Source organism: Stereum hirsutum (genome assembly GCF_000264905.1).
Source record: "Stereum hirsutum FP-91666 SS1 unplaced genomic scaffold STEHIscaffold_24, whole genome shotgun sequence".
Taxonomy (NCBI): Eukaryota; Fungi; Basidiomycota; class Agaricomycetes; order Russulales; family Stereaceae; genus Stereum; species Stereum hirsutum.
The window spans coordinates 402,784-427,176 of NW_006763154.1; the positions used below are offsets into that span (position 1 = coordinate 402,784).

Genomic DNA, 24,393 nt, shown 5'->3' on the forward strand with positions numbered 1-24,393 from the left:
CGTACGGTGGCGAATTTCCGGGCTCCACCTATCACGGTCTGTATATGTTCCTCTCCTCCTGCCAGTGTTTCGCCAACGTTCAAAGCGGCTACCAGATGGTCACCCCAATGGCAGCATGCATACTCCAAAGCGCGAGTGAGGGTCCGTTTGCGACACTCGGCGAGATTGCTGATGGCGACGTAGTCCTCGTTTCGTGGCAGACCGCATATATTCGTGCGTACCAAATGGTTTTCCATGACGCGAAAGCAGAAGTCGGCAAGGTAGGCGTGATATGTCGGAGGATGTACGTAGAAATAGTCATCGATGTCATCTGATGTGGTGCCTTCCCTCTTTGCGGTGATGTGGTCACCAAACGAGGCGTGGAGGGGGCGGATAGGTCTGGTGTCGTCCTCTGGTACATGGATTACAGAATGCATATGGGTGAGCAGCGTCTGAATGGCAGAAGGTGTATACTCGCTGCCCAGCAACTCTGCCAGGTCATCCTTCGGAAGAGGGGTGAATACGAGCACTATCGCGGCGATGACGAGACGAAGACGGGATTTTGCTTTATGGTTATTGCGATCCGCCTCCCCTCGAAATGCGTCCTTAAAGACCAACCGATACAGGCGACCGAGCTCCTCGAGGCGGATGATCCTTTCTCCATGGGGTGTAGTCGGGGAAGTAGTGGTGAATTGATGAATAATATCAGCAGGACTCTGATAGCTGGAATTCGCGATGAATTTGCAGATGGTCGCAGCAAATATGAATAGCTGACCAGACGCTTTGACAATCGACTCGACATTTTCATCATTCGGGAAGGACAAAGGAACGTAGCCCTGGCGATTTTGTGCCATGACCTGAAGAGTATACGTGACGTATGCCCTGATGTCGCGGTCGACGGTCGTCGGATTCATGTCGTGAAGGTAAAGGATATCCCGATACGAACTTGCATCCACCCTATTGAAAGTGGAGACGATTCCACTCACAGGGCGGCTGGTCACGAAGAATTTGAGCCCCAATCCACGAAAGGCTTCGAAATGCTCCAGCAGAGCACCGAGTATGGGGGAGGAGAACAGTTCGTTATCGGTGCATTCGTCGAGTGCGTCTATAATGATGACATGTAGTCCTCGACGCTCTATAGATATGCTCGCCTGGGCCATAGGTTCGATAATGAGTTTTCGGAGCTGGGTTTCAAGTGCCCCGAAAGTAGCAAAAGGCTTCGCGAGAACGTCGATGAGTTTCTCCCCATATTCGGGTATGCCAAGAGAAAGTTGGTAGGCGATAGAGGGGAATATGCGCTTGATATCTCTGGTCTCGTCGAAATCGCGAGAGCAGAAAAAGCCAGCACGAAACAATCCCTTATCGCGTGTGTAGTCCGCTAGGCTGATTGAGATGGTTGTCTTGCCCGTGCCAGCCATCCCGTTTAACCAGAAGATGCGGTGGTCTTCTGGATCACTGATCCAGAGTTTCAGCTTTCCGAGTACTTCTGCACGGGTGTCTCCAAAGCACTTCGTCCGGCTCTCGATCGCCTTCTCGAACATCGCCAGACTGCTGTACGGAAGTTTGTCAAGTCGTTGAGCGTCCGCTGGCATCCAATTTGTAAGTAGAACTCGCAGCTCGTGGTTGCATTAGTGAACCTACCCAGCTCCTGGCAAAGGAAAATTTGTTCGGTTACAAAGTTAGCTTGTGGATATGGAATCGTTGTGTTCACCTTCAAGTACACGTGATCTTGCCGCTGCATATCTAGCTGATATTCCGCAATGGCGACCCTAATCTGATTGACGCAGTCCTCGAGGCGGGCATTGTCATCTGCACTATTGGCAAGCCGCATTAACATCCCTTGCTTGTGTAGTCGTCCCAGCTCTTGCGTAATTTCTCCCAAGCGCCTGCGCAGGTCCAATACTCGAAGTTAGATCGGTACTGTGGATTGGGACCATGTTGTCAGCTTACCTCTGCAATTGCCCTCTTCGCTCGTTCTCCCGCCGATCGCCTCCCGGAATAGGTTCTTCGAACTGGATCTCGAGGCGTGAGAGCCATTTGTTGATATCTGCATGCCTCTCCTTGTTATCCGCGGTTTCCTTAAAAACGGATGACAGTAAGCGCAGTCTCATCGAAGCAGAATCGATCCAAGAACGTCGACGCTTACATCTACAATCTTCAGAATCTCGATGAGCGCCAAAACTGGTGCCTTTGCTACGGGAAAGGCCTCGGTTGCTATACCGCCAAACTTCAGAGCGATCTTGAACCAGGTATATATTTGATGGATGCAGCTAGTAGGCGTAGACTCGGAGTCATCTTCAATTCTGGAGTCACTCATAGTGGGCGGTCTTGGAAAGAGGCAGGGACAAGATGGTATGATTAGCTGCAGAGAGGCGATGGTTGCAGTGGGGGCGAGGAGCAGGCCTATATCTGTTGCACTGAGGTGATATAGATAATCCAAATACCTTGCGCCCATGTAGACATGCTAAATGATGTACTCACATGCCCTCTTCCTGCGCGCACTGCTCCCGGGGATAAACTCCATCTGGCCTCTGCCCTGTCTGGTTATCTTCGACGTGGTCGCTCGTAGCTTTCCTGCCACCATTTTAAGGCTCTGCTAAATTTGGTTCAGCGTCCCACTCATCACGCTTATGTGTATGTGCGCTTCGCCCAATGATTCCTTCTTCAAGACGCCCCACAATTCCCTCTTCAAGACGCCCCACAGTTCCCTCCGACGATACGATGCTAGGTTGTGAAGGCTGTTACGTCTTGAACTGCGCCTAGAGATCCGGCAACGAATAATCCCACCTACAAGGAAATGCGAAACACAAAACAATCAGTGCATATTCCCATCGATATCAGCAATCCTCAACTTTTGTGGCTGGTTCGGGTGTGTAAGGCTGGCGACTTGCGCCATACCTCGCCGAACCCTGCCATACCCACCACAGTTTTGTATGGTACTACACTTCGTGACAGTCCATGACCCAACAGGTCGAGGATGATCCGATGTATAATTGATAGTGATTCAAGAGAAGATGTCGAAGAAAAAATAACAATCCAACCGAAGAAGTAGCTCGACTCGGAGTCGAACCGAGATCCTTCTCTCCACCCATATAAGACAACTAGAACGCGATGCAAAGTGGGAGAGACGCATTGCCGTTGCGCTATCGAGCTATGGTTATAGCTAGATTATGGAGCCTAGATAAAATAACGCAGAACAAAGGAGTCCACAGAAAGTCCCCAAGTCTGAGCTACTCTTTCCTTCAAAAAGCGAGAGAAAGGGGAGAGAAAGGTGAAGACCAGCATATTCTTGAAAAAATTGTACGGTTTGAGGAACAGGCACGTTACATAGCTCAACTCGGAGTCGAACCGAGAACTTTCTGTCAACTGTCTTGTTCGCTCTGGAAGATCAGAGATAGATGCGCTACCGTTGCGCTATCGAGCCATGTCCATAACAAGGCGACCTCTACGATGGACCACTTCCGATCCTAGGTTCCTCGGTTTTCAATTGATGAAGATTCAAAATCCGGAAGAAGACAACACGTAGGCGATCCCCAAGTCCGGGCCACTCGTCCCTCCAAAACAAGAGAAAGGGAAGACAAAGGGGATGCAACCATCAATACAAAAAAGTCGCAGCAAAGTTTCAGACGTAGCTCGACTCGGAATCGAACCGAGATCTTCCCGTCGACCATAACGAACACCGTGAATGTTGCAAGTGGACGAAGACGCGCTACCGTTGCGTTATCGAGCTATTCTTCCACATCTCTCAAGATGGACAGGATGATCATACCCCAGAACGCAGAACAAAGCAACCTACAGAGAGTCCCTGAGTCAGAGCCACTCTGTTCACCCCAAGCAAGAGAGAGGAAGACAAAGACACAAAAAGTGATGGATTGAATCTGGATGTAGCTCGACTCGGAGTCGAACCGAGATCTTCCTGTCAACCATAACGAACACCATGAATGTTGTAAGTGGACAGAGACGCGCTACCATTGCGCTACCGAGCTATATCTCTGCGTCTCACAGGATGGATAACTGAGTGATGACCCAGGAAGTAGAACAAAGCAGCATGTAGGCGACCCCGAGTCTGTCAATGTGCCACTCACTCCTTCCTTCAAAAGTGAGAGGAAGGGAAGGAAAAGGTCCAGGGAAGATGACCATCGGTATAAAAAGTCAAGTTCGCGTTCCTACTTACGTAGCTCGACTCGGAGTTGAACCGAGACCTTTCTGTCAACCGATATTTGACCTGGATCTATTGGGAACAGACGCGCTACCGTTGCGCTATCGAGCTATAGTTCTATGTCTCCCAAGACGGATATTTGAGTGATGGCTCAGGAAGTAGAACAAAGCAGCATGTAGGCGGTCCCCGAGTCTGAGCCACTCCTTCCTTCTTTCATAAGCAAAAGAAAGCGAAGACAAAGGGAAAGAGAACGAAAGTGTAAACACAACGAATCCAGTAGCTCGACTCGGAGTCGAACCGAGACCTTTCTGTCAACCGATATTTGACCTGGATTTACTGGGAACAGACGCGCTACCGTTGCGCTATCGAGCTATATCTCTGTGCCTCTTACCGCGGATAGGTTGATCACGTCCAAGGAATCTGCACCTAAAGCAAGGCGAGTCGTGGCAGCCCAGACATGAGGCAAGACAAAGGCAAGACCGAGAAAAGATAACCATCAACACACAAAAAAAACAGGAAACGATCTGTCACGTAGCTCGACTCGGAGTCGAACCGAGATCTTCCTGTCAACCATCACGAGCACCGCGAATGTTGCAAGTGGACAGAGACGCGCTACCGCTGCACTGTCGAGCTATTCTTCTACACCTCCCAAGACGGATAGGATGGTCATACCCCAGGACGAAGAACAAAGCAGCCCATAGGAAGTGCCCCAGTTCGAGCCACTCTGTCCATCCGATTCAGAAGCAAAAGACGAAACAAGACAAAAGAAATAAGAACAAAAAGTGTGAAAAAGCTAGGCTATGAGGGTACCCATAGCTCGACTCGGAGTCGAACCGAGATCCTTCTCTCCACCCATATAAGGCAACGAGGACGCGATGCAATGTGTAAGAGACGCACTACAATTGCGCTATCGAACTATTCTTCTACATCTCCCAAGACGGATAGGTTGGCCATATCCCAAGACGCAGAACAAAGCAGCACATAGGCGACTTTCGAGTCAGAGCCACTCTGTTCATCCCAAGCAAGAGAGAGGAAGACAAAGACACAAAAAGTGATAGATGAAATTTGGATGTAGCTCGACTCGGAGTCGAACCGAGACCTTTCCGTCAACCATGACGAACACCGTAAATGCTGTAAGTGGACAGAGACGCGCTACCGTTACGCTATCGAGCTATAACTCTGTATCTCCCAAGATGGATCACTGAGTGATGGCTCAGGAAGTAGAACAAAGCGGCACACAGGCAGTGCCCGAGTCTGAGCCACTCACTCCTTCATAAGCAAGAGAGAGGAAGACAAAGACATAAAAAGTGATGGATGAAATCTGGATGTAGCTCGACTCGGAATCGAACCGAGATCTTCCCGTCAACCATAACGAGCACCGCGAATGTTGCAAGTGGACAGAGACGCGCTACCATTGCGCTACCGAGCTATATTTCTATGTCTCCTAAGACAAATAACTGAGTGATGGCCCAGGATGTAGAACAAAGCAGCATGTAGGCGACCCTGAGTCTGAGCCACTCACACCTTCCTTCATAAGCAAGAGAAAAGGAAGACAAAAGAAAATAGAACGAAAAGTGTAAAGATCATCACAAAGACAGTAGCTCGACTCGGAGTCGAACCGAGACCTTCCCGTCGACCATAACGAGCACCGCGAATGTTGCAAGTGGACAGAGACGCACTACAATTGCGCTACCGAGCTATTCTTCTACACCTCCCAGGATGAATGACTGAGTAATGGCCCAGGATGTAGAACAAAGAAACCCACAGAGAGTCCCCGAGTCTGAGCCACTCGTCCCTCAGAAGCAAGAGAAAAGGAAGACGAACGAAAATAGAACGAAAAGTGTGAAAAAACTAGGTTGTGCAAACGGGATCCAGTAGCTCGACTCGGAGTCGAAACGAGATTATCCGTCAACCATAAGGTCCACATCAACCCAATATCAAGAACAGAGACGCTACCGTTGCGCTATCGAGCTATAGTTATAGCAAGGCGATCTCCACGATAGTCATTTTTACCCGTACTTACGATATTATATCCCGGGAGGAAGAACAAAGCAACCGGCAGGATAAAAGAAAGGTCAACCGTAGGATGGCACGTAGCTCGACTCGGAATCGAACCGAGACCTTTCTGTCAACCGATATTTGACCTAGATTTACTAAGAACAGACGCGCTACCGTTGCGCTATCGAGCTATGTCTATAGCAAGGCGACCTCAATCATGGAGCACCTCTGATTGCATTTCTCCCAGAGTCCGGAGGCCAAAACGAAGCAGACCACAAGCACTGTAACCGGCAGAGCTAGACTCGATAGAGCTTAAGCCAGAGAACAGAATAACAAAGGAACGGTAAAAGAGATACAACTATCAATACAAAAAGTCACTGGAAGATTTCGGACGTAGCTCGACTCGGATTCGAACCGAGAACTTTCTCTCGACAACTAGGACGCGATGCAAAGGCAAAGTGGGAGAGACGCGATACCGTTGCGCTATCGAACTATAAGTAACTCTAGCGGGATGTCCCCCAGCAAGCATGGATCAATGCTAATCACATTCATCCTAGAGCCCGGGATGCAAATCAAAACAACGCACAAGCATCGGTAGAGCTGGCCTCGAGAGAGCTTCAGTAAGAGGAAGAGAACGCAAATGAACACAAAAAGAAATATAGCACGTCATCTATAGGTAGCTCGACCCGGACTCGAACCGAGATCTTCCGTCAACCATTAAGTAGGTCCGCATCAATCCAGGATCGAGAACAAACGCGTTACCGTTACGCTATCGAGCTATGACTATAGCTCGATATCCTCTGCGACAAATTGGTCAAGATGTTGGAAACGCGAACATAAAGCAAAGCGAGGCAACGTATGAGTCTCCGAGTCGGGTGCGGCGAGAACGTTGACCAGAAAGAAAGCGCCAGCAGTCCATCATGAGCAGAAGAAAGATAGTGACACCGAGAAGACTAGAGGGAAATAGAGAACTAGACAACGACCCTCGAGAGCTGTCGGCTGTCGTGGAGGTTGAGAACAAGTTGAAAAGTTTTATGCGCCACCGCGACGTGGTTCTCGCCGGTCGGGCCGCCAGCCGGATTTCCGAACGGACCCGATCGACTCCGACGCGCTTGTTTTTGGCGTAAGTTTTTGACATTGAACGACCATCGCTCGAGTTCTCTCCTGGGTTTTCGTTGGTGTTGTCGATGTGCTCTTAGGTCTAGCATGTTTCTCATCGAACTGCTTTATTTGCTCTCGCAACTCGCAAAGCCCACCTTTACGTTCTGTCTCTAGCCTCTCGAGTCTCCGAACTCGAACCCGCGACCTCCGAGCCTGAGCCTAAGTTCCTGACAGATCGTGGATCTCTCTCTGAGTCTCTCGGTCGTCCCAATCTTCAAATGGCCAGCTTCTCTGTGCACTTTACTCAATACTAACAGAGTTACAGCCGTTTGCATATGAGATCGGAGTGATGCGCGCAGAAAAAAACCGGCGCGCCTCGACCAAACAAAGCCATAAATGGCACCCTTCTCGGCACACTTCGGCAGTGGCACTGAAGGTATTTGGCTCTTTGGGTCTCTTTCGACAGCCACTGTGCACAATTCTCTATGTATCGTAGGTATCTTATTGTAAGAAAAATAAGTGTATTATGTCGACAAAGCGAGCATGCAGCTTAGAGACACGTAGCGGCTATTACAGGTATACCAGAACGCATGAAACGACGCCGGCTGGTCAACTCGAAGTACATTCAATGTTTGAAGACAGGTGAATTTGTCGTACAGGGATGTGTCCAGATGTTGTATGCTTGATCTGAAGATTCGTAGGAGCAGAAACCATGGAGTTCGTACCAAGGGTGGGGGAACCTCGACCGTAACGGCGGCTGTATGAGCATGAGTGCTCGCCCCGAATGTACACTCGGACAGGCAAGAAACCAAAGCATATAGAACGGAAACGCGACTCACAGAGATTTCTATGTCAGCCATCTGGCAATTTTCCGACAATCTGAACTCCTGCGATTGCTTCCATCCGTCATCACAAAATCCTGTATCCTTCACCAGTGCCTATGAGCTCTATGAGTGGTCATTAACCATGGAGGTTGCGAGAGGACTTGAAGAGGTGTGGAGTTGGTGACGAGCAATGAGTAACCCAGGCGGCTTGAGGAGTCTGGTCTTGGTCTGGTCAGCGTATGTTCGACGAGCTCGAGCCTAGTGAGCAAAGAGCGCGAGCAATTGCAGAACGACGACGAAGCAGAGCTGAGTATCAGACTCGTTCGCCACACAAGCCTGCCGAAGTCGCGCCGAAGTGGACTGCCGTTTATGGCTTTGTTTGGCTGAGGCACGCCATTTTTTTCTCCGCGCGTCACTCCGATCTCATATGCAAACGGCTGTATATTAGAGGCTCTCCTCGAGCTCGCCTCGAGCCGACCGGTGGGACGCTCGATGCGCCGCAACGTCATCGGTCCTCGGGGGATCCTCTTCAATCATCGCTCGGTGCTTGCTTTGACTCTCTCTCTGGCCCGAAATGGACGCTCGGGGCTTGATGTGGACATTTTGCATGTTGTGTTTGTTTAAGTCTTGGTGTAGTCTTCGAGTCCGGATTGTTATCGAGAGATAATTGCTTGGGTCTGGGATACATTGGCTGCTATACCCCCTAGTGGGTCAGCACTGGGCCTGCTTGCGACGAACTCTATAGATCTAGCGACTGGAGAAGAGGGCATTTATTTCTCCGTGAGCACCCTTCTCCGGGAGTGATGGTCTGGTCAAGATTGAAGTATACGAAAAGATCGGGACAGAGTCGCAGCTCGTTGTGAGGGACGCCATCCATCCGCATCATCAAGCACTTCTCGCTTCTCGCAGTCATTGTCATATCCTCCTGCTCCTCTCGATCACCGAGTCCCGTATAAGCCCATCGACAAGCTCGTCCTCGCCTTCTCTCCTCTTCCTCCCCTTGCGTCCTGTCCTCTATCCTCTAAGCCAGGCCACACTCCGCCACGCCACACGATGACGTTCGCCGTCCTCCGCGTGCTGCAGACCATCATTGGCGAAGCCATCGACGACATCGAACGCGTCTATTCCTCCGCCCACACCATCGCCCACGTCCCCTCTCCCTTCCCCGCCCACCCGCACTCCTCGCCCTCGCCCTCCTGCCCGCCCAGTCTCTTCTCCCTCTCCTCCGGCACGTACAATGATAACGGTACCGATGCAGACGCAGATGGAGACTGGGAGCTCGAGTCTGCGCCGACGTCCCCCCAGAGCCCCGCCTTTCCGAATTCTCCGATCCCGCCGCTTTTGCCTGGGTTACAACCTTCGCCTTCGCCCGATACAGGTCCAAGAAGCGAAAGATTGCATGATTCGGAACAGAAACATCGACTGGAGCCGATTTCTACTGGCAATGCTCCCTCGACACCGACTGCTATGATAGGGATGGGGCGCGTGGCTGTGCTCGAGGACAGGTTGAGATGTGAGGCGAGGGCGAAGAAATCGACGTAGTCGTTGCCTTTGGACCTGGTTGGGAATGGGTATACACAACGTCATGATCATGGGCAAGGTCAGGGTCAGGGTCTGATGGAGACGGGCGGGATGCTGAATAGGATGGGGGCTGGAACGAGCAATTTAAATGAGACTGCGCCGAATTTGTTGGGAGGCGATGGTATATTGGTCATTTGTCTAGTGCTCATACGCCGATCCAGACTCCGATTTCTACCTCGACTTCCACATCGACAGATCCGGGTAGGTATCGTCTTGGATCTGCGGCTGGGGATAGCTTCTACGATTCGCGGACGGGTGATGGATGGCGATTCGAATGGGCATGGGCATGAATGTTTGGCACCACCTTCACATATCCAGACGCATAACGAGGACTGGAGTGGGAATGGTTTAACACCGGAAGGTACCTTTCTGGATCCAATCATGTCTACTATGATTATTATCTGAGATCAAACCCTTCGCAGTACGATCGTCCGAACTCGATCTGTCCACTACGATTCAACCTTCCCCTTCCTCCACGACCGGCACGATCTCTTTCGTTTTCTTTCACATTCATTGATTATTCCGATGCAACACTCGTACTTCCACAAATCCAAGCGTGCATTTTCATATACTTATATAGCGACCTCAGACCGTTAGCAGCAAGGCATTCACGCCCGGTCCACTTGACGGTCCATGGCTGTCCCGGAGCTGCACGACCTCTGGCTTACTCAAAGTCTCAAGCATCCTGTCTGCATTTATGACTATCCTGACGGTAACATCTTTACGATTCATATGAAACAGCACGCCCGGACTGCGCCAGGCGGGGAAGCAAGCACAGACACACGTCGAGACCATTTGTGGCCTTGATTGCGATGATTACAGACATATTGTAATCGTCATACCTACATCCATCGGACAGTGTCTTCCACTCTTGCTGAGTAGTCTCGACTGACGTTTCCACAGACATATGATGATGGACGCTATTGTGCAGGGTGGGCACATTCCTTTCGTTCTCTCTACAAGGAACACTGGGACCAGTCTCGCACATCTCTTATCTACTAAGGACACTGCCTGCGTATGTACCTCCTCGGACGCTTCATTGCAAAGGATTTTTACCCAAGCTATGCAGATTATCGGCAAGGACGGGAATCAGTTCCTGACGTCAAATTTCGAAGACTTTCAGGTCAAATTGAACGCCGCTTCTCTTCTTCCGTCACTAGTCCCTCCGTCGATGTCTAGCGTGGCTACCATACTTCACTCTTCCAGTAAGCATCCTTCGTCGTCCTCTCAGCGCATTTCCTGTCGGGCAACTGTAGGAATGTCATTCCCTGTTCTGATCTGCAGGTATACGGACTTACTTACCCAGTTTCCCCTTACCTTGAATATGGTCATCCCTAGGTCTGACCCAGAAGACATACTTCCGGTGGAGTACTCTCTTGTGTTATGGAAAAACAAATCTACGCGGAAAACTTATGGCTTGTCAATCCGTCCCTATCTTGTGAGCCACACTAATGAAGGGAGTTTTACTTTAACTGATAATCGTAAATTGCGGTATACCAGCCATGGTATGGGAACATGCCTGACGTGCTGGCCCACATCAGTCAATATTGTGGGAGCTTTTTCCCGGCCTTTAGGCTGAATAGTGGCTTCGCCGCCGTGATCTGCGAAGCAGTGGGCGCTTATCTAGCTGAGAAGCTCGCCTCCTTCGGACAGCACCTTGCTGCTCGACATCAGTATTTCTGCTTTAACACATTGACCGTGACACTGCTGCAAACATCTCATGGATGGATTGGTTTTGCGGGGAAACAGGAGCCAATCTACTTGTAGTTCAAATGCCTCTAACACTCCGGAAGATCTTAAGCATCTTTAGCGGGTGCTGATTTAGACTCGTGGACCAGTACCCGCAGGGTTATTTATCTGAACGACTGTCTTCGGATCCAAACACGCTCGTTCGTGGGACTGGTTTCGAGTCTAGTGCGGATTCGAATTGGGGAGGCACCAGTAAATAGTACAAGGTTGCAGGACTCCTTCTTTCGTTGCACTTTCACCGCTATCTGACCATATTCGTACAACCCATACCGTTCTCACTCCAGGTCATCACATTTCACGGGTCTTGGCGAGGTAAACATATTCAGGAAGGGGCATACAGTTAACATACTAGTGATGTCGCGAAGTCGCGGATAGATAAACTCACCTCTTTATCTCGTCAATTTCGCGTACCTCGGAGAGTACACTTCAGGCCGTTGACATTTGTCCCCTTTTACGAATTACGGGAATGCAAAGCGAGTCCCATGGCGAGAGTCGGGGCTCGTAACCTTTAGGCACGTGGATTATTCCATCGAATGGCGAGCATTGCTTAATGTTTGAATAATTCATCCATTTCGTAGACACGTAGAGCTTCAGATACCCTACGTTGACGTCTCGCTTCTGACGTAGGCGGCATAGTCGTATTTCCCCACCGTCTGATCCATATTCGATCCTAAGTTGATCATGAGCGGGTACAGAATACTTGGAACGGTCGTCCTTAGAAGATCCCGGCTCGTAGTAGGAACCTGTCAAAAAGTACGATCAGGGTGCGATCCGACATATCACTGGAAGCGATTTCAGACAAATTATACAGAGGCTTACTGATGCTAAGATCCTCCATGTCGAAGTAAAATAAGGCGACATAGAGGGGCATGTCCGTCTTATTCAGAACTGCGAATACAAAGGTCGTGTCGTCTTCATCGTCATTCAACTCAAGATGATTCTGCTCCATGACCAACTTCTTATCTTCGCGATCTCCCTTACACTCGTAGCACTCCAGAAGGTCGTTCATCAGCCCCATAAAAAGATGGACCTTGGGAGAGCGATGAAGGTGCAAGTAAAAGTCTGCAGCGCTAGATAGAATAGCGATGATGCGGGCGAAGGGTGTATGCCGAGCCGTGGACTCGTAGGTCACCGTGTCACGCAACTGCGTCAACCTGTTGTCACGGCATAGCTTGTCGCGGATTTCGAAGGCAACTGCGCCATTCCTGTCCTCGACCAGCGTGAGACTATGATTGGCTCTGGCTCTGGGATAGACTTTGACGGGGATGTCTTTGAACTTTCCAAATAGAAGGTGCTTGACGGCGTCAGAAATGTGTGAGAGCTCAGTTGGGATAACGATCTCGAACTTCTTCTCTGGTCCCAATTTTTTGAGTACCCCGTAAGCCGTCTGTGGAGCATCGAGAGTATTGAGCGGAGAGGGGACGAGAATGGTATAGCCGGTAGGGTTTGTGACCGACTGGACGGTGAAGTCTCCTAGCGGGCAATTTTCCTCGTCGAGGACACGGAATACTGAGCCCTCTGTAACCTCACATGTTTCGTAAACAGGCAGGCGATAGGCGTTGATCTTTGTGAGCACGTAAAAGTCGTTCTGTGAGTGCTGAGAAGTTTCGGACCTGAGGATAGATGGCAGCGAAGGGGTACGTTCAAACTTCAGACACGATCAAATCTTTCTAACACAACAACGCAGGGCGCTCACCTGTTACCGGGACGCAATGCATAAGCAACTGAAGGAAGGCCGGTCGATGGACGGTGAAGGTCGGTCTGGTATATTTTACCACAGGGGATGAGCTCGGCAGTAGAATTGGTTGCAGCGATGATAATGAATTCCCCCAAAAAGGGCCATCCGTGACGACCGTCATGAGTATGGACGTCGTATGTAGAGCCCTTGGTCAGGCCGAAATGGGTGCCAAGATCAACATGGTAGGCATCAATTCTCGAGAGCTTCTGGAATTCTTGCTCCGGGATGTGACTCGTGGTCATAAAGATATGTCTATCTTGATGAAAACCCACACATTGCGGAGTCTGTCTGCTACGAAGGAAATGAGATTAAGACAAACTCATCCCATTTGATACATTAGATTGTGTGGGCTAAAAACTATGGGACATACTAGTCGAAGGGACCGAGAAGACTGATGAGTCCCCTGTATGTGATTCTCTTCTGAGCGGAAGTCCGAAGATGGTGGAGTAGAGCGTTTGTAAAGTAACCACCTGTCTTATCTTCGTAACAGAATCCCCTAGGATCGCAAGCCGCGAGCAGGACATGGGAGTGGAGATCGGACAGGTAAAGCTGTGTCATATCCACGGAAGGTTCCCCTGGCTCGGGGGAGATAGGAGGATAAGGATGGTCACAGTAGTCCGGGGCCAAACCACGTAGTAACGTTGTGCCGACCAGTCGTGTTCCCCCGCCGCGGTAACCGCAGTCTAGAATGACCGTCTATGATGGAAACCATGCAGATGTAACTCACTTTTCAGATCGAATCGACTTGATGAGAGGTCAACTCACGATATTGTTACCTTTAGCCTCGGAGATCCTATTGAGATGAGCAGCCAAACAAGCGGTTGGAATTCCTCTGGGGTCAGCTTTAGAAAAATCGTAAGGGCAGAGTATTTGGATCCTAGACTCTGGGTTTCTCATTGGATGGAAGTTCCGTGAATTCGGTAAAGCCTGCATGCCATGGCCAGAAAAGTAGATGAGGATTGGATCTCCCTTGTCGATTTTTTCATTTTTGGCTACCGATTTCAGCTCGTGGACGATGTGGTGACGGGTTGCATCCTCGTCTCGTAAAATTATAAGGTGCTCAGGACTGACGTTACTATCGCGCAAGAATTTCTCCATCGATTCGACATCGGCTCTAGATCCGGTGAGATCCGGAATATCGTGGGCCGCATACACACTGATTCCGATGATCAGTGAGAATATATTCTTGGGGAAACTATGAGATGAGTAGGTATCAGTGGCCATATCTCCAATGGAGGAAGAGACATCCTACGAGACATCTACAGCTGAAATGTGTTCACTATAGTCGTCATATGAGCACACTTTTGCCGATAAGCGAGGAGTGTGGTCGAATATCTCACGTAGGCAAGGTCGAGGGAACGGTCGCGCTACAGCCCTGCGACGCCACGGTCGAGGTGGCCATACGGAACATGAAAATCACCACTAAAGACCGTAAAATAAAATATCAGAATGAAAAGCTAGAAAATATGGCACAGAAGGACCGCCCTGAGATGGTGCAGTGGGCTGATGCGTGCAGATTGAGGCGCAGCACCGAAGGGCAGAAGGGCGAGCGAATATATCTCTATATATGTTCTACGATGTCCTTCTAACTTTGAATATCAGGACGGTCATTGGACGATTTCGAGCTCCTGGCATTCCCAAACAAGGAGTATCGTGGTTATATTTGAGTGGCATCCGACCATAAGCGTGACGTATTGAATGTGGGTCCCGTCTTGTTGACGGAAAGAGTTGGGAAAGAGTTAAATGTACTCAAGACCAAGACCATAGCATGTCATATGGTAAGCATTTTATGATACGGGCGCTGGATACCCACTGGCCTTGTGCGCGAGATTCTCTACTGCGGGACTTCGTGCTACACCGTATAGAGGATATGGTATACCAGAGTACGCTCCATCTCTACCCCATTGATCGTGTTACGTCCACATGCTCCAGTCGTGGGCTAGATATGAAAAATGGAAGCGGTCGAAAGGATATGCTGAGTGAGAACGAGGTCATCACATGCATCACAACTGAGCTCCTAAGGTTTTCCTTGCCATCTGTGTTCTGAGGTGGATCGGACCTCTGTGGTGGTTGCCGGGGTTCCTTGCATGCAATTGAGTGTGATGCTGGGAACTCAACAGAGTATAGATCCAGCCATGACCGTTCTGTGTCCTCAGAGTGTTTTCTATCTTTTCCTCGATTTATTGGATGATGGTTGTTCCGCGCAGCCTACACACTCCACTGGCAGCGCCAGTTAATATATAATATAAAGAATGGAAGCTGTCGAAATCGTGTGTTTAGTGAGACCGGGTCATCACATGCATGACAGTGTTCCCGTATTCTTCACACACAGTTTGAATTGTATGATAGGGTGAACCAGGTATGGAACGCAATTGCACCCAATGTGAATTCTTACCGACGAGCACTATTTTTGCTATCTACTACTCAGCAATCCAATGATACGCTAGAGATTGCAAAGGTCGTCCATATATTTACTTTCACTCACAACGTGAATGGATACATCTGCCCTCATCCAACCTTTGTATCCTGCAATAATGGCGAACACCACAAACAGCCGAGACCATGATTCTATTCCACTTAAGCACAGTGTGCGGCGGGCAACAGGGCAAGCACTTCACGGGTTTATCGCTGTCGGAATAAGGACTTGAACCACCATCTAGGCACATAACCTCGGACGAGAACTCAAGGAACGACTCGACGCAGTACGCCACACTTCCCCGTTTACTTTGTCCTCCATCGCAATTGTATATAACACCTTTCATAGCGATCTGTTGACAGGATTGACGGAATTGATGGACAGGATGGTGAAATATCAAGTCACAGCAATCGGTGGGTGTTAATCCCTTCTCGTATGGCAGATATAGATAGTTCTTCACGTAGCCGATATTCTACGACATAGAAATTCTCAAGCGCATGGACGATAGACAGGATGAACATGGTAAAATGTCATTTCATTCGTAAGAGCCCTATAAGTAACTGAAGCTTTCTGAACTAGATACCTCAAGGAAGGCAATACCCGAAGTCCCAGCGCACAGCTCGAGTGCTTGGAATCCATTATTGAAATCGACTTTGGATGATATCATCAAACCTGACCTTCAGCGATGGACGAGCACGTTGGATACTCTTCTAATCTTTGTGAGACATGCCTTTCTGGTATCCTCGATTGATCTCATTGCTCGGTAGATCGCTCTTTTCTCGGCTATTGTAACATCATTTCTGGTGCAGGCCTCTGGAGGACTTACCCAAGCTACGGGCGATCGCACAAACATAATTCTCTCCAATCTCACTGACATCATCATTCAACTTAACATTGCCAATGCTTCTCTGTTGAACGTTTCCTCGCCAGTTCCCTTTACGCCGGACAGTAGTGCCGTTCGTCTGAATTTATACTGGTCGCTTTCTCTCATCATCAGCGTAAGCCGTGTTAAAAAATATTGTCGTCATAATAATCTCACCACAATATTAGCTATGTGTCGCGTCCCTTGCAGTTACAGGGCGCGGCTACCTCACTTCTCTCATTCGGTATCACCGCAAACACGCACAAGCGCATCAGGAACTGGTCGAGGTCTACACTCGATGGAAAAACGCGAAGCGCCTCCTGCGCCCCATAATTAACGGACTACCTCAGGTCTTGCTTCTTGCTGTTATTTTCTTCGTCGTCGGTCTTCTTGATAGTTTTCTCTCGAGCGCTATAGCGCTTTCACCATTGTCAAAGCCAATACTCGGTGCAGGCATCATGTCCTCGGCACTTGTAGGTGCCTCAGCGATCATGATAGCCTCTACAGTCATTCATGGATGTCTATATCCATCTGTGTCTCCTTTCCAATCTTTTGTGTCTTCCTTCTCGTCAAATAAGGAAGGGAAAGCGTGGAAATTCCTGTCAAACATCTGGTTGAAGATTCTCTCGACAGCTCTTGTGCAAAGAATACAGCATGCATTGGTCATACTCGTTAACCTCTTGAGAAAGCTTGTATCTTGCATGATACATAACATCATAAGGCCCATCTGGGTGGTTCTATGTCCTGGGATTGCATACACCAAAAGTGTACTCTCTGCACGTCTTACGGGAATGATCCCCGTGCTCCGTGATTCTGATGGCGTCTCATCAAACTCTGTCAAGGAAGACATTGCATCAATGGTCGAGATCTACCATACAACACTATGCCTTGCACATAATGAAGAGCCTGTCGACAGCGCTACAGCGGCTTTGTGGAGCGTGCTAAAAAGTGCACGGAATTTTGATTCATCATTATCTATATGGCATCCGGAAGAGATGGTCGTGAATACTTTGGAGTACTTGCTCTCACCGCGGTGTAGTCAGCGTGCAAATTTGACCGCCGCTGCGACAACGCTGAAAATCGTATCCGAAGGTGTGTTTAATATTTCTCTGGCTTTCAATCTAAAATTCAGTCCACTTAACATCCTCCGAACTCATTCAGACAAAATCACGCTTTCTATTACCAACAAAGAAAAATGCAGATTGGCCAATGCACTCCTTGGAGCCGCTGTTCAAGATCGTCACACAGTTTCCTATAGAAATGCTTGCGAACGGCTATGGTCCTCGGTATATGTGCAGGCCTTGATGAGCATCCTCATTGTTGAAGATGATAGATCGTGTGTTGTGCGCGATAGGGCACCTTTATTCGGTCTGTTATTTGTGGATGATAGACTCTTCAGGGCAAACGAAAGCCCGTATCCAAATGATGTCAATGAGATTCTTCAGTCTATCAGATCCGAGGCTTTATTGATGATGGCACAATGTCTCCACGGAGAAAAGCTGGAACTTTCCAAGTCATCCGAAAACTTAGAGACTCTCCTATCCCCCCTTGTGCCACTGCACAAGCATGTTTTCCTCATAAATCCCGCAGCTACCGCTTCGCTGATGGACTTGCTGGATAAAAGTAGTGGCTTTGAAAAGGCTGTTTTGAGGAACATATTTTGTTGGCTCTGCAGACACGGATGCATACCCTTTGTAAGGGTAGCATTGGAACCAGCACGGATGTCCAAGATCCGAACAAGATCGGACATCGAGGATTTCAACTCAGTACTCTCCGCAGTGACCCAGCTCGACAAAATTGATGAATCCAACACCACAGCATGGGAAAACTTTGATCCAGATTTGGAGGGCCAATTGGACATAAACTCCCTCATCCTTGACTCGTTGATTCATCTGGTCACACACAATGTCGAGCAGCTCCACTATTATGTGAAAAATATCAAAATGATTTGCGAAGCAGTTGCGAAACGTACAGAAGTTTCGGGACTTCCGAATACAACCTGGTCCGACGTCGTGTCTGCACTGCAGTCCCCTAAAACCGTGGGGAAAAACAATAAAGCAAAATCCGAAATTCTGGATACCATTCAAGAATTCCATCAGCGCATACCTGATGCTGCCGGTGCGTATCATTGCAAGTAATTCGCTGAATGCTAATACGAGCTCAACGTTGCCGACCGTTCACGATTTTGTATAGACACCTCGCCATCAGTCACATCGTAATCACAGAGCCCAGAAACGTCTATAGCCGAATCGTAAAGGGCTCTTCATGGATTCAATCTCTCTTTTCTCTCGAGAAAGTCTGTTGTGATGTACTTGTAGATTTTATACACTGCTCTAGCCATAGATTCCAGTGAAAGTTACCCACTCTATGCCTATCCATAAGCTACGGTATCACTCTCATCGTACGAATAGCACGCACCGGATAATTATAGCGTTGCTAAAGACGTGTTGGAACTTAGGGCGACGGGTGTGGTTCTGGCGGTCGAGTTGGCTGTGGATGTGGCGTTGATTTCGTTCTGGCTCTTTGGGGTTTGCGTGGCGTTTTCGTCAAATCGGGGTCGTCGTAAGGCCACGGATACATCGAATATGCGGTTGCCGTACGATTCTGAATAAAGAGGAAGGTATTATGATGGGGGTGGGAATACGAGGCAATGATAGAGCAGAGTCAGCTTGTGGTCGGTGTTGGATGGGAAATGCGAGGTTTGACGTTAACTCACCGTTGCACTACGGACCATCACAACACTCTCAACTCTCGACCTCTATCTCAAAATCCATCTCCACGCGGAGCTCAAGACGAGGATAGCTTGCATGAAATGTTTGTTTGTTACTGAGTTGATTAATGAGTGCTATCCGATGGAGAAAATCGGAAATGAAGGTATATGGGATAGGAAGAACTGGGGGATGAGAGGTGGAGATGGCGAAGGCGACCAAGGATGTAAGAAAACGTACAGTAACGAGACCAGTACTAGAAGGGCAAGCAGCGGTTATAGAGCGTAGTGTGGTGTAACTATCTGAGGAACCAAGTCAAAGTCAGAGTGAGGCCGTATCTGAGGACCTATACACGCGCACATACATTGACAAAATGCAACCATGAATATAGAAAGGAGATCGCGAACTCATGGACGTAGCTCGACTCGGACTCGGACCCGAACCGAAACCTTACCTTCAACAATCGCCTGTCTAACAGTGCCACGAACTGGGCAGGATGCGCTACCGTTGCGTTATCGAGCCATGACTATCGCCAGATGTCTCCTCTGTAATGGACCAGTCCAGATCTGTGAAATCTGATCACAGAAGAAGGCGATCTCGAGTCTGAGCCACTCACTCCTTCATAAGCAAGAGAGAGGAAGACAAAGACACAAAAAGTGATGGATGAAATCTGGACGTAGCTCGACTGGGAGTCGAACCGAGACCTTCCCGTCAACCATAACCACCCAGGATGGATAACTCCATCGTGGCCCAGAATCAGAATGTAGAACAAAGCAGCATGTAGGCGACCCCGAGTCTGAGCCACTCCTTCCTTCCAAAGCGAGAGAAAGGTAAAGACCAGCCTAGGCTTGAAAAAATAGTACGGTCTGAGGGACAGGCACGTTACATAGCTCGACTCGGAGTCGAACCGAGAACTTTCTGTCGACTGTCTTGTTCGCTCTGGAGGATCAGAGATAGATGCGCTACCGTTGCGCTACCGAGCCATGTCCATAACAAGGCGACCTCTACGATGGACCACTTCCGATCCTAGGTTCCTCGGTTTTCAATTGATGAAGATTCGAAATCCGGAAGAAGACAACACGTAGGCGATCCCCAAGTCCGGGCCACTCGTCCCTCCAAAACAAGAGAAAGGAAAGACAAAGGGGATGCAACCATCGACACAAAAAGTCACGGCTAGATTTCGGATGTAGCTCGACTCGGAGTCAAACGGAGATCTTCCCGTCACCCATTACTTGAAAACTCATGGACGGAGTAAGTGGACGCGGACGCGCTACCGTTGTGCTATCGGGCTATATTTCCATAGCTCCCAGGACGAATAAGTGGATCATACCCCAAGACGCAGAACAAAGCAGCATGTAGGCGACCCCGAGTCTGTCAATGTGCCACTCACTCCTTCCTTCAAAAGTGAGAGGAAGGGAAGGAAAAGGTCCAGGGAAGATGACCATCGGTATAAAAAGTCAAGTTCGCTTTCCTGCTTACGTAGCTCGACTCGGAGTCGAACCGAGATCTTCCGTCAACCATAAGGTCCACATCAATCCAGGATCAGAAACAGACGCGCTACCGTTGCGCTATCGAGCTATAGTTATAGCAAGGCGATCTCCACGATAGTCATTTTTACCCGTACTTATGATATTATATCCCGGGAGGAAAAACAAAGTGTTATGAACTTTTTGTAGTACTATAAAATATATTAGTATTCTTACCTACGAATGCATGAGCGAAATAAAAACAAAAACACCCTCGCCACAAAGACTGCAGACGAGTCAAATCAGCGATGATATGAATCGGCTACCGGTCCGGCGATCTTACTTACGCCACTTCGCGCGGGCCACAGTACTGATCTCTATCGAGATCATCTCCCCCTCGTTCCTTACTCTCCTCTTCGAGTCGCCTTTGATCTTGTGCTGCTCAGTAATACTCACCTGATTATTACTGTACTGATTACTGAGCGAGTTCTTTATCCCTGCGTCTTCATTCGTTGCTCTTGAATGTGGCTTAGAAGGCTCACTTTTCTATTCGTCGACACATTCTATGGCGACATTATTTGCTCTTCGTACTTATTCATCTGGGTCATCTATGCTTACTCGTTTATTCTATCTCTGGATGTATATAAACTAGTAGCTACACTCGAATAAATCCCCAGACTTGTTCTGGTCTGTTTCCTCCCTTAGCCACCTCTTCAGCTTCGTCTCAACAAGTCAAGCGCGACCTAGAGAACCCTAATCGAGTCGTTGACACAAAGCAACCGGCAGGATAAAAGAAAGGTCAACCGTAGGATGGCACCCAGCTCGACTCGGAGTTGAACCGAGAACTTTCCGTTAACCTTTACGCTGGTCACCATACAGAAGACAGATGCACTACCATTGCGCTACCGAGCTATAGTTCTATAGCTCCCAAGACGGATAAGTGGATCATACCCCAAGACGCAGAACAAAGCAGCACACAGGCGACCCCGAGTCGGAGCCACTCTGCCCGTCCGAGGCAAGAAAATCCAAAGTATGACAAAGGAACTGCGACCATGAATATAAAAAAAAAGTGATTGTAAACTCATGGACATAGCTCGACTTGGATTCGAACCGAGATCTTCCCGTCACCCATTATCTGAAAATTGATAGACGGAGAAAGTGGACGCGGATGCACTACCATTGCGCTATCGAGCTATATTTCTATGTCCCCCAGGATGGATAACTCGATCGTGGTCCAGGATGTAGAACAAAGCAGCATGTAGGCGACCCCGAGTCTGAGCCACTCACTCCTTCATAAGCAAGAGGAAAATAGAACGAAAAGTGTGAAAAAGCTAGGCTATGAGGGTACCCATAGCTCGACTCGGAGTCGAACCGAGATCTTCCCGTCAACCATAACGAGCACCGTGAATGTTGCAAGTGGACAGAGACGCACTACCATTGCGCTACCGAGCTATTCTTCTATAGTTCCCAAGACGGATAAGTGCACGTGGGTAATGCCCCAGGATGTAGAACAAAGCAGTCCGCAGGAAATCCCCGAGTCTGAGCCACTCACTCCTTCCTTCATAAGCGAGAAAAAAGCAAGACAAAAGAATATGGAACGAAAAGGGTGAAAAAACTAGGTTGTGCCAACGGAATCCAGTAGCTCGACTCGGACTCGAACCGAGATCTTCCGTCAACAATCAAGCAGGTCCGCATCAATCCAGGATCGAGAACAAACGCGTAACCGTTACGCTATCGAGCTATATCTTATAGCTCGATATCCTCTGCGACAAATTGGTCAAGGTGTTGGACACGCGAACATAAAGCAAAGCGAGGCAACGTATGAGTCTCCGAGTCGGGTGCGGCGAGAACGTTGACCAGAAAGAAAGCGCCAGCAGACCATCATGAGCAGAAGAACGATAGTGACACTGAGAAGACTAGAGAGAAATAGAGAACTAGAGAACGACCCTCGAGAGCTGTCATGGAGGTCGAGGACAAGTTGAAAAGTTTCGTGCCGCGGTGTGGCTTCTCGCCGGTCGGCCCGCTAGCCGGATTTCCGACCGGACCCGATCGACTCGGGCGTGCGAATTTGTTGAAGGTGTTTTTGACGACCATCATTCGAGTCTTGCAGGTCTCCGCTGGGTTTCTGTCAGTATATATCGTCGATGCTGTCCCCTCGAACTGCTCTCTACAATATCCTACACTCGCGGACGTCCGTCCATACGCACCGTCTTTAGCTTATGCATATGGAGTTTGCGAATGCGAACCAGCCTGCGACTGCCTCCGAGCCTAACTAGTTGAACTTCATAGTTTCAGAATTCGACTCCCATTTGGACACTGACAGATCGTGGATCTCTCTCTCACTTGTCCAAACATTCAAATGGAACGCTCTGTCTCACTGTCAGCTTCTTTCTGTGGCTTTAATACTAATAGAGTTATAGAGGCTTCTCCTCGAGCCGACCAGTGGGACACTCGATGCGCCGCAACGTCATCGGTCCTCGGGGGATCCTCGTCAATCATCACTCGGTGCTCGCTTTGACTCTGTCTCTGGCCCGAAATGGACGCTCGGGGCTTGATGTGGACATATTGTTTTCTTACTGTTACTGTGGTGCTTGAATATTAGAGAATGATTGCTTGGGTCAGGGGACTAGTACTTGGCTGCTATCTATCTAGTGGGTATGCTTTGCGACGACTGGAAAGCGCGACACTCATCTCATACTTATTCTTCCGTGACTCTGAGCGTTTCGGGAGTGATGGTCAGCCCAAGATTGAAGTATGCGAAAAGATCGGGAAAGAGTCGCAGCTCGACGTGACGGACGGCTGCCATCCATCCGCATCATCATAGACTTCTCGCTTCTCGCTGGCATTGTCATCGACCAACGGATCCCGTATAAGCCCATCGACAAGCTCGCCCTCGCCCTTTCTCCTCTTCCTCCCCTCGCCGCTTCTGTCCTCTGTCCTCTACGCTGGGCCACACTCCGCCACGCCACGCCACACGATGACGTTCGCAGTGCTCCGCGCGCTGAAGACCATCATCGGCGAAGCCATCGACGACATCGAACGCGTCTATTCCTCCGCCCACGTGCCCTCTCCCTCTCCCTTCCCCGCCCACCCGAAAACCTCCGCCTCGCCCTCGTCTTCCTGCCCGCCCGGTCCCTTCTCCCTCTCTTCCGGTACAGATCCAGATGCCGACGCAGATGGTGAATGGGAGCTCGAGTCTGCGCCGACGTCGCCCCAGAGCCCCGCTTTTCCGGTTCAAGGTGCGTTTACTCCCACTTTGCGTCTCCTCTCCTCTCAATAGTTAACAATGCAAAACGGTGAATATTTTACGATGGATGAAGCGAGTTCTCAAGCTTGAGCACTCCTCCGTTTCGGAAATTTTCTTCCTCCATCGCAATCGTCAACACTCGGCATCCGCCCCTCCACGACCTCCCCGGTCTCTCCACGACCACGAGCTCCAATCCCTCCACTCCACGCTTATACTCACACCCCAACCCCACTGCGCCGATGCAAACCTCGCAACAGCTCCACAGTTGGCTCGCGATCAACGTTGAGTTGGTAGTGCATAGCCCAGGGTCGTATTCTAGGGAACATCTGACGGGAGTCGAGTACTGATTGGCCGTTTGCGAAACGTTGGTCGGGAGGATAGAGAATGCGGGCGTGGAGAACACGTCGAAGGGGTGCAGGAGTGTGGATGAAGGGGAAGGAGTTTGCAGCAGGCTTGTCAGAGGTTGATGGAGGAGAGGGTGAGTCGTCGATCGTCAGGTGGGTATCATATTCAGACGCGGGTGGCTGACGCTTTTGATTGATTGGTGTGGGATTGATTGGTAAAG

General features: G+C 49.4%; 5 protein-coding genes, 16 non-coding genes and 4 pseudogenes across 25 annotated transcripts; 3 read left to right on the forward strand and 22 right to left on the reverse strand.

Annotated features, from left to right (window-relative positions):
- Positions 1 to 1,067: 1,067 nt before the first annotated feature.
- On the reverse strand, positions 1,068 to 1,418 carry STEHIDRAFT_33708 (uncharacterized protein; the record flags this gene model as incomplete). The annotated part of the gene is made up of 1 exon (XM_007311105.1): positions 1,068 to 1,418. A coding segment is annotated over one exon (351 nt), but the record flags the coding sequence as incomplete, so codon positions are not given.
- A 1,610-nt stretch (positions 1,419 to 3,028) lies between these two features.
- Positions 3,029 to 3,132, reverse strand: STEHIDRAFT_t349 (annotated as a pseudogene). The gene has a single exon. The product of its transcript is annotated as a tRNA-OTHER (tRNA).
- Positions 3,133 to 3,307: 175 nt separating this feature from the next.
- STEHIDRAFT_t348 lies at positions 3,308 to 3,403 on the reverse strand. Its single transcript has one exon. It is a non-coding gene; the product is annotated as a tRNA-Gln (tRNA).
- Positions 3,404 to 3,608: 205 nt separating this feature from the next.
- STEHIDRAFT_t347 lies at positions 3,609 to 3,709 on the reverse strand. Its single transcript has one exon. It is a non-coding gene; the product is annotated as a tRNA-Ala (tRNA).
- A 155-nt stretch (positions 3,710 to 3,864) lies between these two features.
- Positions 3,865 to 3,965, reverse strand: STEHIDRAFT_t346. Its single transcript has one exon. It is a non-coding gene; the product is annotated as a tRNA-Asp (tRNA).
- Positions 3,966 to 4,154: 189 nt separating this feature from the next.
- On the reverse strand, positions 4,155 to 4,249 carry STEHIDRAFT_t345. The gene has a single exon. It is a non-coding gene; the product is annotated as a tRNA-Gly (tRNA).
- A 166-nt stretch (positions 4,250 to 4,415) lies between these two features.
- Positions 4,416 to 4,510, reverse strand: STEHIDRAFT_t344. The gene has a single exon. It is a non-coding gene; the product is annotated as a tRNA-Gly (tRNA).
- A 160-nt stretch (positions 4,511 to 4,670) lies between these two features.
- On the reverse strand, positions 4,671 to 4,771 carry STEHIDRAFT_t343 (annotated as a pseudogene). Its single transcript has one exon. The product of its transcript is annotated as a tRNA-OTHER (tRNA).
- Positions 4,772 to 4,951: 180 nt separating this feature from the next.
- Positions 4,952 to 5,055, reverse strand: STEHIDRAFT_t342 (annotated as a pseudogene). The gene has a single exon. The product of its transcript is annotated as a tRNA-OTHER (tRNA).
- Positions 5,056 to 5,210: 155 nt separating this feature from the next.
- On the reverse strand, positions 5,211 to 5,311 carry STEHIDRAFT_t341. Its single transcript has one exon. It is a non-coding gene; the product is annotated as a tRNA-Val (tRNA).
- Positions 5,312 to 5,466: 155 nt separating this feature from the next.
- On the reverse strand, positions 5,467 to 5,567 carry STEHIDRAFT_t340. Its single transcript has one exon. It is a non-coding gene; the product is annotated as a tRNA-Trp (tRNA).
- A 446-nt stretch (positions 5,568 to 6,013) lies between these two features.
- On the reverse strand, positions 6,014 to 6,111 carry STEHIDRAFT_t339 (annotated as a pseudogene). Its single transcript has one exon. The product of its transcript is annotated as a tRNA-OTHER (tRNA).
- A 121-nt stretch (positions 6,112 to 6,232) lies between these two features.
- On the reverse strand, positions 6,233 to 6,327 carry STEHIDRAFT_t338. Its single transcript has one exon. It is a non-coding gene; the product is annotated as a tRNA-Lys (tRNA).
- A 203-nt stretch (positions 6,328 to 6,530) lies between these two features.
- STEHIDRAFT_t337 lies at positions 6,531 to 6,629 on the reverse strand. Its single transcript has one exon. It is a non-coding gene; the product is annotated as a tRNA-OTHER (tRNA).
- Positions 6,630 to 6,813: 184 nt separating this feature from the next.
- On the reverse strand, positions 6,814 to 6,915 carry STEHIDRAFT_t336. Its single transcript has one exon. It is a non-coding gene; the product is annotated as a tRNA-Glu (tRNA).
- Positions 6,916 to 8,724: 1,809 nt separating this feature from the next.
- Positions 8,725 to 9,603, forward strand: STEHIDRAFT_173036 (uncharacterized protein; the record flags this gene model as incomplete). Its single annotated transcript, XM_007311212.1, has 1 exon — positions 8,725 to 9,603. Exon 1 carries the CDS (start codon positions 9,115 to 9,117, stop codon positions 9,601 to 9,603), a length of 489 nt encoding a protein of 162 aa, XP_007311274.1. The 5' UTR covers positions 8,725 to 9,114.
- Positions 9,604 to 11,817: 2,214 nt separating this feature from the next.
- STEHIDRAFT_116403 (uncharacterized protein) lies at positions 11,818 to 14,540 on the reverse strand (the record flags this gene model as incomplete). Its single annotated transcript, XM_007311213.1, has 6 exons — positions 11,818 to 12,134; positions 12,211 to 13,004; positions 13,088 to 13,420; positions 13,500 to 13,825; positions 13,895 to 14,324; positions 14,470 to 14,540. 6 exons carry the CDS (start codon positions 14,538 to 14,540, stop codon positions 11,818 to 11,820), a joined length of 2,271 nt encoding a protein of 756 aa, XP_007311275.1.
- Positions 14,541 to 16,231: 1,691 nt separating this feature from the next.
- On the forward strand, positions 16,232 to 16,549 carry STEHIDRAFT_30236 (uncharacterized protein; the record flags this gene model as incomplete). The annotated part of the gene is made up of 2 exons (XM_007311104.1): positions 16,232 to 16,264; positions 16,313 to 16,549. Coding segments are annotated over 2 exons (270 nt in total), but the record flags the coding sequence as incomplete, so codon positions are not given.
- A 1,579-nt stretch (positions 16,550 to 18,128) lies between these two features.
- On the forward strand, positions 18,129 to 18,626 carry STEHIDRAFT_163529 (uncharacterized protein; the record flags this gene model as incomplete). Its single annotated transcript, XM_007311214.1, has 2 exons — positions 18,129 to 18,525; positions 18,601 to 18,626. 2 exons carry the CDS (start codon positions 18,129 to 18,131, stop codon positions 18,624 to 18,626), a joined length of 423 nt encoding a protein of 140 aa, XP_007311276.1.
- Positions 18,627 to 20,002: 1,376 nt separating this feature from the next.
- Positions 20,003 to 20,098, reverse strand: STEHIDRAFT_t335. The gene has a single exon. It is a non-coding gene; the product is annotated as a tRNA-Gln (tRNA).
- A 497-nt stretch (positions 20,099 to 20,595) lies between these two features.
- On the reverse strand, positions 20,596 to 20,693 carry STEHIDRAFT_t334. The gene has a single exon. It is a non-coding gene; the product is annotated as a tRNA-Gln (tRNA).
- A 706-nt stretch (positions 20,694 to 21,399) lies between these two features.
- On the reverse strand, positions 21,400 to 21,493 carry STEHIDRAFT_t333. The gene has a single exon. It is a non-coding gene; the product is annotated as a tRNA-Arg (tRNA).
- A 178-nt stretch (positions 21,494 to 21,671) lies between these two features.
- STEHIDRAFT_t332 lies at positions 21,672 to 21,775 on the reverse strand. Its single transcript has one exon. It is a non-coding gene; the product is annotated as a tRNA-Gly (tRNA).
- Positions 21,776 to 21,932: 157 nt separating this feature from the next.
- On the reverse strand, positions 21,933 to 22,033 carry STEHIDRAFT_t331. Its single transcript has one exon. It is a non-coding gene; the product is annotated as a tRNA-Trp (tRNA).
- A 187-nt stretch (positions 22,034 to 22,220) lies between these two features.
- Positions 22,221 to 22,322, reverse strand: STEHIDRAFT_t330. Its single transcript has one exon. It is a non-coding gene; the product is annotated as a tRNA-Glu (tRNA).
- Between the last annotated feature and the right edge of the window lie 2,071 nt (positions 22,323 to 24,393).